At 49.2% G+C, this 18033-nt stretch overlaps 7 protein-coding genes across 7 annotated transcripts; 3 read left to right on the top strand and 4 right to left on the bottom strand.

Moving 5' to 3' along the window:
• Positions 1 to 282: 282 nt before the first annotated feature.
• On the bottom strand, positions 283 to 2378 carry NCS57_01493000 (uncharacterized protein; the record flags this gene model as incomplete). The annotated part of the gene is made up of 6 exons (XM_053064513.1): positions 283 to 615; positions 672 to 1006; positions 1065 to 1325; positions 1409 to 1568; positions 1619 to 1956; positions 2336 to 2378. The coding sequence occupies 6 exons, from the start codon at positions 2376 to 2378 to the stop codon at positions 283 to 285; spliced, it is 1470 nt and encodes a 489-aa protein (XP_052906141.1).
• Positions 2379 to 2957: 579 nt separating this feature from the next.
• Positions 2958 to 4076, top strand: NCS57_01492900 (NMO domain-containing protein; the record flags this gene model as incomplete). Its single annotated transcript, XM_053064512.1, has 3 exons — positions 2958 to 3000; positions 3071 to 3882; positions 3939 to 4076. The coding sequence occupies 3 exons, from the start codon at positions 2958 to 2960 to the stop codon at positions 4074 to 4076; spliced, it is 993 nt and encodes a 330-aa protein (XP_052906140.1).
• A 1545-nt stretch (positions 4077 to 5621) lies between these two features.
• Positions 5622 to 7361, bottom strand: NCS57_01492800 (Cutinase transcription factor 1 alpha; the record flags this gene model as incomplete). Its single annotated transcript, XM_053064511.1, has 2 exons — positions 5622 to 5667; positions 5725 to 7361. The coding sequence occupies 2 exons, from the start codon at positions 7359 to 7361 to the stop codon at positions 5622 to 5624; spliced, it is 1683 nt and encodes a 560-aa protein (XP_052906139.1).
• Positions 7362 to 9646: 2285 nt separating this feature from the next.
• On the top strand, positions 9647 to 10561 carry NCS57_01492700 (uncharacterized protein; the record flags this gene model as incomplete). Its single annotated transcript, XM_053064510.1, has 2 exons — positions 9647 to 10010; positions 10068 to 10561. 2 exons carry the CDS (start codon positions 9647 to 9649, stop codon positions 10559 to 10561), a joined length of 858 nt encoding a protein of 285 aa, XP_052906138.1.
• A 2931-nt stretch (positions 10562 to 13492) lies between these two features.
• On the top strand, positions 13493 to 14299 carry NCS57_01492600 (uncharacterized protein; the record flags this gene model as incomplete). Its single annotated transcript, XM_053064509.1, has 2 exons — positions 13493 to 14197; positions 14270 to 14299. 2 exons carry the CDS (start codon positions 13493 to 13495, stop codon positions 14297 to 14299), a joined length of 735 nt encoding a protein of 244 aa, XP_052906137.1.
• Positions 14300 to 15286: 987 nt separating this feature from the next.
• NCS57_01492500 (ATP-dependent DNA helicase) lies at positions 15287 to 16048 on the bottom strand (the record flags this gene model as incomplete). The annotated part of the gene is made up of 1 exon (XM_053064508.1): positions 15287 to 16048. One exon carries the CDS (start codon positions 16046 to 16048, stop codon positions 15287 to 15289), a length of 762 nt encoding a protein of 253 aa, XP_052906136.1.
• A 254-nt stretch (positions 16049 to 16302) lies between these two features.
• Positions 16303 to 16689, bottom strand: NCS57_01492400 (ATP-dependent DNA helicase; the record flags this gene model as incomplete). Its single annotated transcript, XM_053064507.1, has 1 exon — positions 16303 to 16689. One exon carries the CDS (start codon positions 16687 to 16689, stop codon positions 16303 to 16305), a length of 387 nt encoding a protein of 128 aa, XP_052906135.1.
• Positions 16690 to 18033: the final 1344 nt, after the last annotated feature.

The following is an 18033-nucleotide window of genomic DNA, read 5'->3' as shown; positions in this document are numbered from 1 at the left end:
CAGGGGACTCAGCTGAGAAAGTTGAGCCGCCTAGCCCATAATGGTCAGAGTTCGGCTGGTCTGGATTGATCTTGCCCCCTTCGAACCACATCAAACTCGATTGCTCGTCATCCGCGTCTCATCAGACCCAACTGGTCACTATCTCGTCAAGTGGAAGCAACAGCTCTAGGATACGACGGAACACTTGAACTCGCACATAGCCATAATAATAATAAAACAACATGCCTTATAAATTAACAAAGCTCCAAGGCCCACTATCTTCTCCACCCCTACTTCTGTGCTTTACAGTCTTGCTAGTTTAGCCTTTCTCGCCTTCTTTTCTTCATCCCGTAATAGCCTCCGAAGAATTTTACCGCTGGGGCTCTTCGGGATAACTTCAATGAATTCAATCCCGCCCTTTAGCCACTTATACTTCGCTTTATGCTCCTCCACGTGTTTATTAATGCTTGCAACTACCTCATCATCCTGTTTGCCGCTAGTCTCCAAGGCTTTGACAATAAAAGCTTTGGGAGCTTCACCAGCACGGTCATTAGGGACCTGGATGACGGCGCAATCGGATACAAAAGGATGTGCGAGTAGGTGAGCCTCTAATTCCGCAGGCGCAACTTGGTGGCCCTATTAGAGGATCCAGGGGTTAGTTTTTAAGAAGACCAATACACTAGGAGACGTACCTTCACCTTGATGAGCTCCTTGATGCGGTCAATAATCACAAAATGCTCATTCCCTTCTGCAGACTTGCGAACCAGTGCTTCATCACCCGTCTTCATCCACCGGCCATCAGAATGAAACACAAATGTTTCAGCTGTAGCCTGCTCATTGTTCAAATAACCCAGGGCAACAGACGGGCTTTGTACGAGTAACTCACCAGGAGTGCCATGTTCCGTGATCTCTTTACCAGCAGCATCGACGATTTTAGCTCTAACACTTGGGAGAAGGGAGCCAGAAGAGCCAAAGCTGATATCAAGCTCGCTAGTTGCTGTAACGCCTGTTGCAGTCTCAGTTAATCCTATGACGATGAATTAGCAAAAGAAAAGTCGCCGTGTAGAGTAGTAATATATATGCACCATATGCTTGGCAAATGCGCCACTTGGGGAACGCCTTTAGCACATCCTCCGCCGTCTCACTGGCTAATGGAGCAGCACCAGTGTAGACGATTCGGATAGAGCTGAGGTCGTACTTTGCACAATCATCAAGTTTGTTTAACAGCTGAATCAGGATTGGAGGTACTACAGACATCACCTCAATCCTGAATCTTTCGATTGCTGACAGAAACGACTGAGGCTCAAACGAAGGGAGGACAATGACCTCATCCCCGCTGAACAGGCCTAGAGAGGATTAGGAGTTAGATCTAGATGTAAGTGTACTACATCTTTCTACTGCAATCATCTGGGCGCGAAAGGCAGCTTACCACAATGGGCAACCACCACAAGACCATAAATATGCGAGAAGGGAAGGAGGCCCAGGCTAACCAGGGTACTAACTCCAGAGGCATGGCGACCAACCGAGTTGTACTGGCTGATCTGAATGATGTTTGATATAACATTGAGGTGACTGATTTTAACGGCTTTCTGTATATTCCATCAGTGAAAGAGTAAATTTTGGAAGGAGGACAACTCACTGGTAAACCGGAAGTACCACTCGAGAAACTCAGGAATGCAACCTGCCTGGCGCCTTGGCCGGGGGCCCAGTTCAGAGGCTGCAGTTCGGGAAGATTCCTCCCCTCTTCCACTAAGTCGTCAATCGTTTTGAAGGGAGCCTTTTTATCGGAGCCAGGAACCGAGAGTATAAAAATACGATCATGGAGTATTCCAACCGACTTCGCCGCGGCGAGTGCAACATCAAGAAGAGGGATGCACGTGATGAGTGCATTAGCTCCGGACGACCTTAACTGATGTTCGAGTTCTGACACCGAGTACGCAGCACTAGCGGGTGTAACAATGCCAGATAAGCGGTGTACTGTGTGAGTCAAAGGTATATAGTCAATCTAGAGTATAAAACGAGACGTAAGTAAATGGCAGAAGAAGAGAGAACGTGAACAAGTTACGGACGGTATTTAGCGAGAACACCGCGACAACTCGGTCCCATTCAGTTCCCTCATGGGAATCATAGCCTAGGTTTTGAGCGATCGCGCGCGCTAGATATTCCTCCCGCTCGATCATTTGAGAAGCCGTGAAGCTCTTGCCCCTTACAGAGCAAGTAAACGGATTCCTTGACCTGGCGATGGGCCATCGCCCATATTTTTCATCGTTCACGAATTCTGGGATTGAGATGGAGTCGGGGGGGTCTAGGTGGACTATGAGCTGGGCCTTAGAGGCATCATCGGCTGTGAACGTACCGAATGGCAGCTGAGGGACCCAACCTGGGGGTATGAACACCATTGTGGGGGAGGGGCTCGAATATCGTTTAGATGGTTTCACGTAGGAAAAGGAATCCAAAGTCCAGCCTGGTCGGATATGCGGAAAGGATGTCTGGGAGTTGAAAGAGGAATGAAACCAATGGCATCTTTTATAAGCAACCTATCGGAACGACCCAATTCTTCCAGATCGTTGTTAATCCTAAAACCCCAACTCTGTAACCTCCGGCCCGAGACCTTCCTCGGTCCAGAGACTTTCGAGTTCACGTGCAGCTGAAGGCTTAGCGTTTGATATTCAAAATCACGGCGCCTTACGATGTTCTACGGTGGGAAGTATCCTATGCTAAGGATTATACCGTGTTGTTGTGTATTCTATCATATATGGTACCCAGCTTGGCAGGGCTCAGCGCCGTGTAGGTTCGGCCCGAGTTGGCCTCGGTGCCGCGGCGTGCTCGGTTACATTAGTGACAAGATCCGTTTACATTTTTGTTAACAAAAGACGTCGTTTTCTCTGTTGAATCTCATCTGCCATTTCCCAACCATAGTGCTTTCTCTTGCCCAACCTAACTGATCAATCGTTGTCTTCCCGTCCTCGTCAAACACCATGCCGTTTACGACTGAACTAACTCGCCGCCTAGGCATCAGAGGTTTGCCCCATTCATCTTCACTATATCTTGCGATCCTGGGCGCTAGTACTAACTATTCACTTTCGTTCAGTGCCCGTTGTCCAGGGTGGCATGATGCATGTCGGAAATGCTAACCTCGCCTCTGCTGTTTCTAACGCTGGAGGGCTTGGTATTATCACCGCCCTGATCTTTCCAACTCCGGACGCCCTGCGCGAAGAGATCCGTCGCTGCCGGTCTCTCACCAGCAAACCCTTTGGCGTTAATATCACCATCTTGCCTGCGCTTACGCCACCCGACTATGGGGCTTATGCCCAGGCTATCGTCGATGAAGGAGTTACCATCGTCGAGACAGCAGGCAATTCTCCTGGCCCTGTTATTTCCCAGCTCAAAAACGCTGGAGTGACGGTCCTCCACAAATGCACGACTATCCGACATGCCTTCAGCGCTGTTAAACTGGGCGTTGACTTCCTAAGTATCGATGGATTCGAGTGCGGCGGCCATGTCGGCGAAAGCGATATCACCAATTTCATCCTTCTTAGCAAGGCCCGACAGACCCTCAAGGTGCCGTTCATTGCTAGCGGTGGCTTTGCTGATGGCTACAGTTTAGCTGCAGCGCTATGCCTTGGCGCCTCTGGCATCAACATGGGTACGCGTTTTATGTGCACAGTCGAGGCGCCTATCCATGTGAACGTCAAGAATGCCATAGTGAAGGCAGAGGAGACGGACACGACACTACTGCTGCGCCGATGGAGAAACACAACCCGGCTCTTCAAGAACAAGGTCGCGCTCGAAGCGCTGAAGGTGGAACAGACGACTACATCCGGTCAGTTTGAAGCCATCGCGCCGTTTGTTAGTGGCAAGCGGGGCAAGGAGGTGTTCGTCACTGGCGATGTGGACTATGGCGTAAGTCAAGGAATCTATTTGAACTGACCTTTATAGTTACTGACCACTTTGAATAGGTATGGACAACCGGCCAAGTTATGGGACTCATTCACGACATCCCGACGTGTGATGAGCTGATCGGGAGGATTGAGAAGGAGGCGGAGATTGCTTTGAAGGAAAGGCTCACCCTCCTTGTGCCGGAGCCAAAGATGTAGAGCACTCTCCCCGTGTATTTTGCTCTTGTGACGTAGGAATATCTCGGTTGATAGATAGAACACTCAGGGTACGATATCTAAGCTGATTTTTGGAAATACTGGATCCCCATTCGAATCAACGATGGACTTGGACATGCTTATGATATCAGACCACCGGGTATGCATTCGGACCGTGAACATTTACATTGAGTTGCTCAATATTTTACATGGCCCTCGGTGAAACTTGCTTGATTTATTTGTTGGCAGGGATATAGCCTTGAGAAAGCATCTTGTTTCGTAACAACTCAAATTACCCACCTACTCAGACATGCCGAGATCCATAAACTTCGGGGCTGAGAATGGCCAGCCATCATCCCTGGCCGTCACAAAATGCGAGTAGCTACTCCGTACATGATGGCGTTATCGCCTAGACGCAATGGCATGTCTCCACACTGAAAATGTTGTGGACGAACTCAAGATCCGTCGGACAGTTGATTGAGCCAGCTCCCCGAATACTCGGCATCCTCGTCCCGATATAGTGTGCTTTGGAATTGTGCGGGGTCGTTTCGTTGGTAAGATCGGACCAGGAGAGTCCCGATTAGTTTCGTGAGTTGATATGCGGCATGTCAATCAAGCCTCCATCCTGCCACTAGCGAACAAGCCTACTGTCGTTAATGACAAATGTCCGACGGAGTTTGTGTTGTTCACCATGTAAAACTCAGCATCACCTTTTGCTGACTCGCGTCGCTGTGGCAAGGAAACGCCAGGGGCGACCCAAAAGTCCAACGGGGTTTAAGACTCATGTAATTATTCATCTTCGGCTGAACACTGAACAATGAAAAATCGGGCTGTGTTCGAGACGGCGGCGCGGGGAGGCCGTAATACGACCTCTCCGAGCCACGGACTTAATCCTTCGTACCTTAGTGAACCTACCTTTGAGAAGGCTCCATCATGAATGTCTATGGGGTGGTATGAGCTGAGAGAAGGTACACAAGCTCCACATTCTTTTACGTGGCATTAACTCCGTCCACTTGAGAAACGCCGGACTGGGAGATTGGAGGGGGCCCTTCAGTTTATCGGTATTGACTTCGTGTATATTCAAGGTGGAGAGCTGGCGAAGGAGAGAGAAGTAGGCCATCTGGATCAAGCTGAGGTGCGCAAAAGGAAATACTGTCCAAAGCCAAGGCAGAGAACTTGCCGGTATCAGCGGAATTTCCTGCGCCGATAGATAAAAAAGGTTGACATACACGCTGTCGGCTACTCGGCTCACAATTCTGCCCCCCCCCCCCCCCCCCCCAGCTGCTATTCCGCGCCTTTTTCTAGACGAAAGAGGCGTGATTATAATCTCTGCAGTCTGCAACTTATGGTTGTTTCCGTAGAAGACGCCAGAAGAGTCCACCACCAGATTCTAAGTAGGGCGATTCGGTTGCCCACGGTCAAGGATATGACAAAGCTTTGCTTCAATTGAGACGGGCAGGTTACGGTTAAACTCTATTACCATTGGGGCGGACCTGTTAAGAACCTAGGCCTTCTCATGCTCTGCAAACTACCAAACCGCTCCAGCGACTATCCACCAAAGTTGATGACTTCGTCGAGACCAAAGAATTGAAACCTAATACTGTCAACTATAGTCCCGACCAATGGCAACCTGGCTACGTCTAGAACTTACCAATCTTCGCCAATACCAGTGAATAGGCTAGTCTGGTTGTGCACCACGCCATCGTCAGGCGACGCCGAACCCTTTGCGTTGCGTCCAAGGCATACGTATGTCTCCGTTGGCGATGAGTCGACGCACACCGTTATGGGCGGAGCATCAGAGAGTCGATCGTTTTGTTCCAGCTGTGGAAGATGCTGACACATTTTCTGATGTGGCTTGTCGGTGGCCTGTTGCAATCTCTCCTCCAGCACCTTTTCCCCAATGACGGACTCCAAGAGAGTATAAATCATCTTACCTACCCACCAAACACGCGACAATTCCTTCATGGCCGACATAGAACTCCGGAGTCTTTCCTCCGTTACGTCCTGCTGGATAGAAGGCACAGGCGACTTGATTTCGTGTATCTGCATGATTATGGCCAAGAAGAGGCTGTAGACTATAAAGGGCGGGCAGAAACGGAGCTGGCCATGAGCCACAAGGTTCTCGATAATCATGGTGATCATAGCAGCGGCTCGGAGGGCGACATTGGGCCAGGGAAAGTACTCGAGGGACGGTGGGGGATCGCTGATTGGCATATGGGCTCGATACAAGAGACAAAGCATTGTGTAATAGTTAGAGTGAAGAAGTCCTGACCAAAAGTGGTGTCGGGGTATTGCCCAGTATACAATCGTGGGACATTGATGGAGCCAATCAGCCAAGGCTACTTGAGCATTGTTGACGGCGATTCGTTGCTGGTCTTTAGAGGCGACTGAATGCTTCAATGACAGCACAAGTCCCATGATTTCGCAAAGCTTGACGTATTGCAGGAAGAACTGTATATGTACAGGGTCGGGCGGGTACTCACTGACTCTATCTGACTCGTCCTGGTCTAAAAAGTCTTCTTCCGTCAGCGCTTCCACGTCGGAATCGTCAAGATTGATAGAAACGGGCCGACCCAGTGCTAGAGCAACAGAACGGTCACGGGTAAACAGGGCCCACCAGATTCTTTTCCAGAGCCTCTTATCGGAGAGGCGTAGCCGTGATTGCTCAACAGAGCGATGCATGCCCAACCCCTGAGCGACTGCAGTAGCCAAGTGACTCCAGTAATAGATATTCTTAGTTACATCGTCAGGGCCCTCCCAGTACCAGCCCATGAGGAGGAGTGACTGCACGATGGTGACCCGGTCAGCCTCGTAGTTTGCGTCATATAAAGCTTTTGCACGCTTAAAGAAGACAAATCCTGCGGGAGTTGTCGAGCCATTAGCATCCACTAGCTCAGGACTGCGACAAGCACGGCTGCCCGCTAGGAGGATGGACTGGAGAAGTAGTAAGGGTGGGGAGTCATCAGGATTTCGATGTTGGCGCATAAAGCGGGTTCGGTTGATAATGGGGATGATAGGATGGACCCATTCAAAGTAGGCCTCGATAAGCTCATCACAAAGAGATCGAGGAGGCAACAGAAATGCGCCTGATTGATGCAGTATGGTGTAGACTTCGGCATCGTCGTGCCCGTCAAAACTGGCCTGGGAGATTCGAACGTTTTCAGGTAACGGATAGTGGCCGGAGTTTGCGGAACTCTGTTCGTCTTGAAGGAGGGTAAGGTTGGAGGATTCGCCAAGATAGGCGACTCGGCCGGCTGCAGTGATTGGAGCGTCGGTAATCTTGAGCATCACAGAAGGTCAACGTAGGTACTATTTTCCCCTTATTTTTTTGGGGGGGGGGCATAGCTACCCACCAGTACAGGGGTTGAGTTGGAGTGGAAAAGGGATCGAGCTACTGGGCGTGAGGGGAGACTCTCGGCACCCCTGCTATGGTCGCTGTAAATAAGTTCATAGTTAGTAAAGTGCAAAACCAGGCAATGAGAGGAGTGGCATGTGTTCATGCTAATACCCATTAGAGTTCTTGGGCTGGTTGCTGACACCCTTGGCCTTCTTTGGTTTTGGAGTTGGGATACGACATTCGATATGGAAGGCAGCACAGTTCGTACAAGGCACCCCGAGACGGGTTGCGTCACACCTAACCTACGTAAGATGAAATGTCAGTAAGTGGCATAAAATGCACAGATCTAGTAGGGCGCAAGAGGTAGATAGTGTAGGCTTGGTCGCTATGCGTGAAGTATAGGCTGAATAAGATACCTTTCGTCCGTGGCAGGTCTATAGGGCACATATTAGCTCATAATTTGTGTTGAATCAGGGAGGTAATAAGAGAGTCTGGATAGGAGTGCAGGTATATAGAGATGCTATCTATGGAAGTTTGACATAAGTGTCTAAACATGCTTTAGATTATGTTGCAGGGAATGAGGGTATATATATAGGCCATATAGTGATCGATAATGGAGAGGTTAAAAGGGAGGCTATATACCTCGCATGCGCGTGACGCTCTTAGTCTACATGCCAAAGACAAGTATTAGCACTTATTAACTCAATGCCGAGTCGGCGTATATGGTCCTTAGTTACCTCGCAGAACCCATGACCCATCAACGTCAACGTTGTGATGCTGCAAGCGGGTTGCCCGGAGGCCGGTGGAGGTCGGCAGTTGTTGCTGCCCTTGCAGCTGCCGGGTCAGAGAATGCAGTTGCGATTGCGACCGAGATGGTATTGCGTGTCAGCCCAAGAATGCCCTCGGGTCTGGCAACATTTGGCGATGGGGCTGTTTTTTTTTTTTTTTTTTTTTTTTTGAAGCGGATCTGAGAACAAGGGGGAACTCGGGGTCTCGGAGGGTATTATGGATTTTTCTAGGCCGCTGCCGGTTCGAGCAGAGTACTTATGCGTCTGCCATGCCTCTACATGCGTCCTACTAGTGATAGGATGATGGCGAAAACTGCATGAATCAGTCTAATGACCGTCTCTCCGAGGTTGCTCCACTATACGCATCTGGCGACTCCGCAGGTCCCATTCGCAACAGAGTGACTCTGAGAGCACGTAGGAGTCTCGTCGGCGAAACGCGGCTGAGCTACCCAACTTGTGGAGGCGTGGGGACGGGATGCAAGGAGGATCTGGGGAGACTAGGGTCGTGTGGGAGGGGGTGGGGCAAGCCGAAGGCTTGAATGCGGCCGTAGCGCTGGAAGACGTTATGAAGCCGAGATGATCCTCGAGGGACATGGGTCGAGGCATGGCAAGGTCGGTGGAACAGATATCCGACGGAGATAACCGTCAAGGCGTTTCGACATGGTAAAGGTCATGCGAGCGTAAATCCCCGTCGGACTTTGACCACATCAGGCGGAGGCGCGAGTCAATCTTACCGACGGACAATTTCTCAGCACTCGGGATGAATCGCATGATTAGCGGGGCTATTAGAAATCCGAGAAATCATTAGTACACTAGAGAAGTTCTCATCCATCCAGAAGCGTGCCTTTGCGATATTTGCGACGGATGCTTCGTTCTGTGAACAATTCTTAGTATACAAGACTTTGTAGGGATCTAGACAGGCGGATCTCCAGAAAGCTGCCACACTGATTATCGCTACGGCAAAAGGGCATGAGCACTCCGCTAATGCAAGGGTATTTATAAGGGCCTTTCTTCATTTTACAAAGAGGGAGCCTTTTAATTTTGGGAGCAGGGACCATAGAAATCGATGGGGCATTGCCAATATACACTTCCGCATTCACGAGATTTATCTGTGATGCAGCTGCTCAATTGAGGTATTCAAGTAACATCTTCGTCATGATAATCACATCTTTGCATCCTTTCTCTGAATTAATTCATCAACTGCTGCCTCATGGAGCCAACCAGGTTGCCTAAACCGAGGCGTGACTGAAATAACAAGCCTCGGCGTGTCTTACGTCTGCTCGGGCCGAACTTGAGGGTCAAATAAAGGATTTCGCTGTCTCTAGCATTCCTATAAAGCTGAGCCATATCTTTTAAAGCAGTACCGAACCAAGAGGATTCATCTGTTCAAGTACAGTAAAGTTCTCCTTACACCAGACAACAGATCTACTAAACCAGACAGCATCACCATGTCGGCTTCCGCCCCTCTACCAGCTTACTCCTCCTACGAACACTTGTTGGTCACCTCACCATCTCCTCTCATAGCACACGTCGAGATCAACCGCCCGAGCAAGCTCAACGCCTTCTCGCGGCCGGTATGGCTTGAGTTCGGGCGTGTCTTTAGACAACTCAGCGCTGATAACGATGTGCGCGTTGTGGTATTGAGCGGCGCTGGTGAAAGGGCCTTTACTGCAGGGCTCGATGTGCAAGCCGTGGGGCAAGATCCGGTGTTGGCAGCGCGGGCGATTGATGTAGCGAGGAAGGCGAAGGGGCTCAGGAGCCACCTCGAAGAGTTTCAGGAGAGTGTGAGCTCCGCAGAGAAGTGCGAGAAACGTGAGTGTTATTTTAGTGATAGTTTGTCTTAGAGTGCTAAAATCTGGAAAATTCTAGCCGTTATTTGTGTACTTCACGGCATCTCCTACGGCCTCGCCATTGACATCGCGTGTTGTGCTGATATTCGTATCTGCGCATCCAATACGCGGTTCTCTGTCAAGGAGGTCGATACTGGCCTAGCGGCTGATATTGGCACGCTCGCACGTCTGCCTAAGATTGTCGGCTCGACGTCGTGGGTGAAAGACGTATGCCTCTCGGCGCGAGACTTCTCGGCGCAGGAGGCGCTGGCGGTTGGATTCGTGAGCCAGGTGCACGAGGGCAAGGACAAAGTGGTGCAGTCAGCAATGGCTATGGCGGTAAAGCTGGCGGAGAAAAGCCCCGTTGCGGTGCAAGGAACCAAGGAGCTGCTTAACCATGGACGAGACCATGCAGTCCCGGATAGTCTGCAGTACACGAGAGTATGGAACGCGGCAGCACTGCAGGGCGAAGACTTTTCACGGGCTCTGATGAGTGGCCTAGAGAAGACCAAGCCCAGATTTGAGAAGTTGTAGGAGGATGGAATTGGCTCTCAGCTTGTCATGAATGAGCCGCCTTGAGAGTGGACTAAGCAGTTGTAGACATATTGTTTTGGGGAGAAATTTGTTTGTTTAGCTAGAACGAGAGAATCCATTCCAGGGATTGTCCTAGAAAGACCTAGCGGCTTGAGTGCCACCTGCAAGTTACGAACGCCCTCAAGGAACACTCAAGCATTCTGCAGCACCCTGTCCGTTAGCCCCAGCTCATCAATTTCTGCGATAAAGGTGGTATTTTGAGTAGATGCCTGCTACAACGCGAAGAATGTTGTAGTGACCTAGTCTATCCTGAAGCTGTGCAGTAACAGACTAGCGAGCCTACCAAAACTTTTAATCCAAGTTAGAGAAAGGTTCCTAGCAAATTAGCTTCAGGCAACAAGCTGTTTGCGTGCCAGGTAGATTATTACGTAGAAAATCTTGCAATTAGAGTCTTCCATGATGAAAAGAGCGACCCTTACCGAGGCATAGGTATTGTCCCGCGGTCCCCGAACGTTCCATTAGTGGTTCGTTCGGGAATCTGTCACACGAATTGCTAGCTGAAGAAGCAAATCGGGCCTCGACCTCGATAATGGAAGCCTCGGCCCGGCGTATTAACGTATTTGTCTTGCAAACATCCATATAATATAAAGACAAGTATTTCTTTAAAAAGAATAGAACCCAATTGTTCAGTTCTCTTCCTTGAAGGTGAGTTCAAATGCCTTGGCCGATTCATCACTACTTCAGTAGCCAGGCGTGACCATTACCAAGTTTTCCACCCACACACGAGCTTTCGAATTGAATTTCTAATATCGCAGCCATGGGCTTCAGCACAGATACGCAAGTTGACGAGGTAACGTCTCCTCCCCATTAGTTCCCCCTTTTCGGTTCACGCTCGGAAAAATTGCAGCCTCTTTACTCACAAGACACCGACAGGCGTACGCTCGAGTCTCTACAACATTCTTATCCCACAAAACGAAACCACTTCGGTGGCGAATCCATCAGATACAAAGAGTCTGGTGGATGCTCGAAGACAATAAAGAACGAATTGTTGAGGCCCTTTATAAAGATCTCCACAAGCACAAGCTCGAGGCTCTCTCTGTAGACGTCTGCGGCATACAAACTGCGAGTGTTTACACTCTCAAGCGCCTCAAATCATAGGCTTCAGACGACAAACCCTCGCGATTCAACCCACTCAACTTCTTCGGTGGGACGAGGGTCCACAAAGAGCCAAAAGGTGTTATCCTCATCCTATCAGCTTAGAACTACCCATTCATGGAACTGCTAGAGCCTATGATTAATGCTTTAGCTGCTGGGTGCTGCGTCATTCTCAAGCCAAGTAAACTCGCCACCGCATCTCAAGCTCTTATCCAAGAAATCATGCCGCAGTACCTAGATCAGGATACCATCCAGGTCTTAACTACAGGACCGACGGAAATAAAGTATATCCTACAGAAAAGATAGGATCACATCTTCTTCACCGGCTCAGCCACGGTTAGAAAAATCATCTACGAGAATGCAGCTAGACACCTCACCAGCGTCACTTTAGAGCTCGGTGGACAAGGCCCAGCATTTATCTCTGCAAAGGCGGATATTGACCTTACTGCAAAGCGAATAGCGGCAGCGAAGTTCATAAATGCTGGACAGGTATGAATCTTTAGTTTACTTGATTTAACACTTGATAAAAGACTAACAAATAGGACAGGTTTGCCTAAGCGTAAACCATATGTTTATTGACCCGATAGTCAAGCAGCGATTTATCTCCTCTCTCATCAAACACTTCAAGCAGTTTCTAGGTGGTTCTCAAATCCCAGACTACTACTCGCACATCATCAACAAGCGCAACTCTGACCGTTTGAGCGCGCTCCTTGACCAGACTACGGGCAAAATCGTCTATGGCGGGGAACAGAACCCCAAAACACTTAGCTTCTCTCCCACTATTGTGGTCGATGTCTCACTGTCCGACTCGTTAATGTCGGAAGAGTTGCTTGGTCTAATTCTCCCTATTCTGGATGCAATATTGGATGAGGCAATCTCACATACGATAAATAATAAACGGCCTCTCGCCGTATACCCATTTATAACCTCCCAGGCAGAGAAAGACAAGGTCTTGGGGTCAATAATATCTGGGGGTGTATGTATTAACGACGCAATTATGCACACACTTAGTGAGGGCGCTCCTTTTGGTGGTACAGGGTACTCTGGCATGGGGGCTTATCATAGGCCGTATGGGTTTAAGGAATTCACCCATATGAGGACGGTAGTGGACATTCCAAAGTGGATGGACATCATTTTGAGGCCGAGATTCCCACCGTATACTGAGAAGAGCGCAATTGCTCTCTCAAAGGCATTTCGACCAGTTGACAAAGTCTGGTTTGATCGGGACGGCAGAGATACTCGATGGACTTCCTGTCTGCGAAAGATCGTGTTGAGAAGTCTCCTAGCCTTTGGCATAGCGCTAGTCGCACTCAGGGTGCGTGCGATGGGGTATGTAGGGATTCCTAGCCTAGATGTTGTAAAGTTCACCAGCCGACGAGACGGGATCTGAGGTAGCGTTAGACACAGTATGCAGTTAAATCTCGCTGTTAATTTAGATTCCAAGAGAGAATTAGCCGAACCTTATGCTGTGATGAAGATGAATTCATGTTCGGGGAACTTGGAAATGAGAGTGCCAAAGACGCATCTCCAAACTCACTCTTAGTCCACGTGGGTGAGATTACCGGATTGTAGTAGATTTGCTTCCCACATATTATTGAGCCGAGGCGTATCTCTCTCGTTATGGTATGATTTTACATGTAAGTGCGGGGAAATTCGGTCCATCGGCTTGCGACTGTATGGCCGCTGCAATATATAGCCTACTACGCCCGTTCACCATTTTGGAGACATACGACTCTTGTTTCCCTTACTCTATTGTCTCGTATCACCGTCATCATCATGAATTACTTTACAGCTTTAAGTAGCTATGCATCATCGAAATCACTCAACTTGGACTTTGTGAGGAACCTCGCATCCTCGCCGCGCTTCCAAAAAGCCCTTCGCGTCGGTGCTGCCCTGACACTAGTCATTGGCACCAACAGGCTCCTGACCCAGCTGGCACTGAACAACCTTTCCAGGACCCATGATTGGGACTGGAGCGAGGACATTGTTATGGTTACGGGCGGTTGCAATGGCATAGGGGAACTTGTCTGCCGGAAGCTTGCTAGTCACGGCATCAAGGTTGTTGCTGTCGACCTTCAACCTCCCCAAGTTCCTTTCCCAGACAATATCTTCTACTATCGACTCGACGTCACATCGTCCCAATATATTAGTCAAATTGCCAAGTCTATCCGCCAGGCTGTTGGCGAGCCAACCGTACTAATCAATAACGCTGGTGTGGCTTCGTTGAAGACTATCCTTGGCGAGTCCGAGGAAGACATCCGTCGAACATTCGATGTTAACGTCGTTGCCCACTTTCTGCTCGCAAGGGAGTTTCTGCCATGGATGATCCGGCAGGATCACGGCCATATTATCACCATTGCCAGCATGGCAAGCTACATCACTGTCGCTAGCGGCGTCGACTATTGCGCCTCCAAGGCCGCAGCGCTGGCCTTTCATGAGGGGTTAGCCCAAGAACTCAAGTACAAGTACAATGCCAAGCATGTTCGTACAAGGTCAATAGCCCCAGGTCGTTATTATCGGTCACTGAACTTGACTTGCTAATTAGCTTAGTAGTGTTGTGCACCCAACGTGGATTCGAACTAAAATGTTCGACGAAGCTCTAAAGAGAGGCAGCCTCAAAGACATACTGCTTGAGCCCAACGTTGTTGCCGAAGCGATTACACGGCTGGTTCTGAGGGGGAAGAGCCAGCAGATAATCTTGCCGAGTTATTTGGGCATTGTATCTGGACTTCGGGCGTTTCCTACATGGCTACAGGAATATTTCAGGGGCGTGAGGTCTGAATTGTTGGACCTAACCAACTAGCGGGAACTAACCCCTTCGATATCAAACGCGTTGCGTGTTGAGGTCGTTTTAGATGTTTAGTGTCGTGTAGCTTGCTTGATATGCCCTAACTCTCCGAGTTCACCGTTTATTAATTAACCGTTTTCTGAACCGCACTATTCGACTAAACGATTCGGGGGTAAAAAGGTTGTCTTTGAAGTTAGCAATTCTCTTTGAAGTTAGCAAATTTTTTGCTTTGAGGGTTAGGGTTTGGTTTTCCCGATACTTTTCTGTGCCAGGATAAGTAAGGTTATTCCAGATCTAACACACTCTTGTGACTTCCTTCGCTATCTCCGTCCCTATTCCAACTTGGAAATTCATTTGACCCAAAGGTTCCAGTAGTGGTAGGCCAACTTCATCATGCCCTAATTGACGTAACCGAGCCGATTTTCGAACGCCGGCACCATCGGCTGGAACGCAAACTTCAACTCTGCTAGTCTATCAGATCCGATATTATTGTCACTACGGGCAACGTACAACAGACTGAGGGAAAGGGCTGGGCATTCAACTTCCTAGTCCGTGGTGCTGCTTTTCCCTTCATTTTGGTGGCTTTGGATGCTGACAAATGTTGTTGGCTGTGAAAGCAGCTGTGAGGACGACTTGTGACGATTGTGAAGTCTCTTGTTCCGACGAGGAGGACATGGATGCCGTATCAGAATCATGGGCAGGTTGTGCTTGAGATCGATGTCGCGGTGGCATAGCTTAGATGTTGTGATGGGTCTATGTGCTCGCTAAGCAAAGTCATAGACCTAGCCCAATCCACCGTTAACGAGGCCAACAGCTGTCCAGAGATTCTCAGTGAGAAGAACCCGGGCCCCAATGCATATAGGTAGTCTGTTGTGAAGGTTGCCTGCCATCATCGAATCAGCTTCTGAGGCTCTAACGCCGATAACTGCTGCAGCTATCCTGATGCAGGGAACTCGAAGACGCTCCATGTGCTCGAGATTGTACTGCCTAACTTGAGCATTGGTGGGATAGATGCGAATGGCACTATCGAACTTGCGAACCTCCCCAAAAGGCAGTACAGACTGAAGACGAGTGCGTAATAGCCGCCATTGCTCAATCGTAGGCTTGTTGTCACGAAAGCCTTGAAGAGCCATCCGAAATGCCGCCTGTTTGTTGCCTTGTTGGCGGACAACTTGTCGAATGATAACGGCCTTATTGAACTGAACATAGGCAGTATAGCCTCTGACTTCAAGCTGAGATCTGGCATCTGATATAGAGTATAATGCTTTCTGCATGACTGGCGGAAGTTGATGGAAATCCCCTATTAGAAGAACGCTGCGGCCACCGAAGAACTTATTCTGATCATGTGGAAAGATCTGACGAAGCCGCTCATCAATATAGCTCATCATGCATAGCCCAATAATCGACATTTCGTCAATAATAAGATAGCGAATAACTTGTAGCTTCATTTGAAGATTGGTCAGAACCGATGGGGTCAGAACAGGCAACTCCCTGAGGGTGTTGGAGACCGGATGGATGAAGAAGTCAGTGAAGAGTAGCGCCATTGATAGCATTGGCAGCAACTCTAGTTGGAGCAGTCTTGGCGACAACTTCTTCTCCGGCGAGCTGCTGCAGGCAAATCGTGATAGCATTTATCATGAAGCTTTTCCCCGTGCCACCCTGACCATGAACTTGCAGGAGTAACTGTTCTGGTTCTTCAGCATCTGGATTGAGGGTATCTTGAAGATGTTGAGAAAAGAGTTCAAAGGCTAGGCGCTGCTCGTCATTTAGGCGATCAAATATACTGTCAGAAACATAATCAACTGCTGAGGTATGATGTTCCTTGGCGATCGACCAGTATTCCCTTGCCAACCTCATAGAGATCAGGGTAACGGCCGACATGGGAAGACCAGTCATGCTGAAGGTCAAGATCACGAACACCTAGATTCTCGATATCCTCGGTCTGAGGGCCGTGCTGAGGTAGTTGCTGGGCAAGCTCATTACACTCTTCACCAGTGATTTCATCTTCATTGTGCGGGTCTTCCTCGAATTCATCCTCAACTGGAGGCGGCAGCTCGCCATAGTAGTCGTTAGAGCGAAGATTCTCGTGTTCTAGACATAAATCGTATGCTTCGGCGAATGTGGCGAAGGTCGTGCCTTCGACGTCTTTCAGATGGTTCTGGTCTCGGTGAGGATGATGAAGCATTAGTTTGACCTGACAAAAGTCCTCATATTGATCATGATCTCGAATGGCTTTATACCGAGGGAAATAGTTAAGAATTCGAGGGTTCGCAAGGGGGTATTGACGCCATGGATTAGAAGTGAAATTGATCTCTGTCTAGAACTTAAAATAGGTAAGATCTGCCCATTCTTCATGGCGGCCAAGATACTTCTCATAGACCGAACGCGCTGGTTGAACAGCTTGCTCATTGCCATGGCGATGACTCCCTGACGATGGCGCGGTTGACAATCAATAGATCGTGTGGTCCGGCTTCTTGGAGAGGAAGACTGAGAAGGATATGACTGACTTCCATCGCCGACCAGTCTCTCTCAGATGCCAGCTTGTTCATGAACTTGGAAACCATACCCACAAAAGGGCGATTGCTGGAGACCTTTGGGAGGATATCCTTGGCAATATCCCGATAGCTTTGAGTCTGCCGCTCTGCCTTGCTGCAATACTTGGCGATATAGTTGATGACAGCGTGAGCAGATGTGCAAGGGGAAATATCGTGCTTTTCCAATCATCCGAGAGTCAAGGTGCGGTTAAAATTGTTCATCGTTGTATCGTTTCGGGCTCCATCGAAGATGAGATATTGAAGGTTGAACTAGCGAGTGACGATAGCATCTTCATGAGTAGCATGAGGGAAATAGAAACGACAAGTCTTATCCTCAGAGAGACCACCACCTTCCAGCCGCTTGCGACGGAGACGGTAGCCATCTCTGCAATGATGGCGTTGAGCCCGATTGATGACCTCTGACAGTCGATGGAAGTCGAATTCCAATTTGACTGATACCAAAGGATCGGCATCAGTTTGCTAGATGCCGGGATGAGGATCTGGGTTAAAGGCGGAGATATGGCTGCCCCAGAAGCGGGTGAAATCAGCTTGAGCTTCTGCAGTATTCAGATCAGTGGACGGGCTATCTTGGACCCAGAAAAGGCCGTGAGCATGTGTGCTTCCACGGGCCTGCCACTCGTATCGGTACCAATACTCAGTGATGTTGAGCTTGGGCCGCAAGACCTTGTCAAGGAAACTGCTATAGCGCTGATGAAAGTGATAAGCTGCGATGTGAGGGTTATTGCGCAGATTGACAGCAGCAATCGCAAGCTTGCCTCGATGATCAGCAGCAAGCCAGTCATCATATCGCGGCATATTGCGTTGTAAGCAATCCCAATGAAGATCAGCAGCCGAGAAAGTCATGAACATCCCAGGGCAGCCTAGGCCATGAACGTAAGATTCCAACTGCTGCCGGCGACCACCCCAGAAAGCACGAGTGCTGCGTAGGCTGCCTGCGTATTGTATAATTGAGTTGAGAAGAGCTCGAGATTCTG

The sequence above is a fragment of the Fusarium keratoplasticum genome, chromosome 15 (assembly GCF_025433545.1).
Source record: "Fusarium keratoplasticum isolate Fu6.1 chromosome 15, whole genome shotgun sequence".
Taxonomy (NCBI): Eukaryota; Fungi; Ascomycota; class Sordariomycetes; order Hypocreales; family Nectriaceae; genus Fusarium; species Fusarium keratoplasticum.
This window is presented reverse-complemented; position numbering and strand designations above follow the sequence as displayed.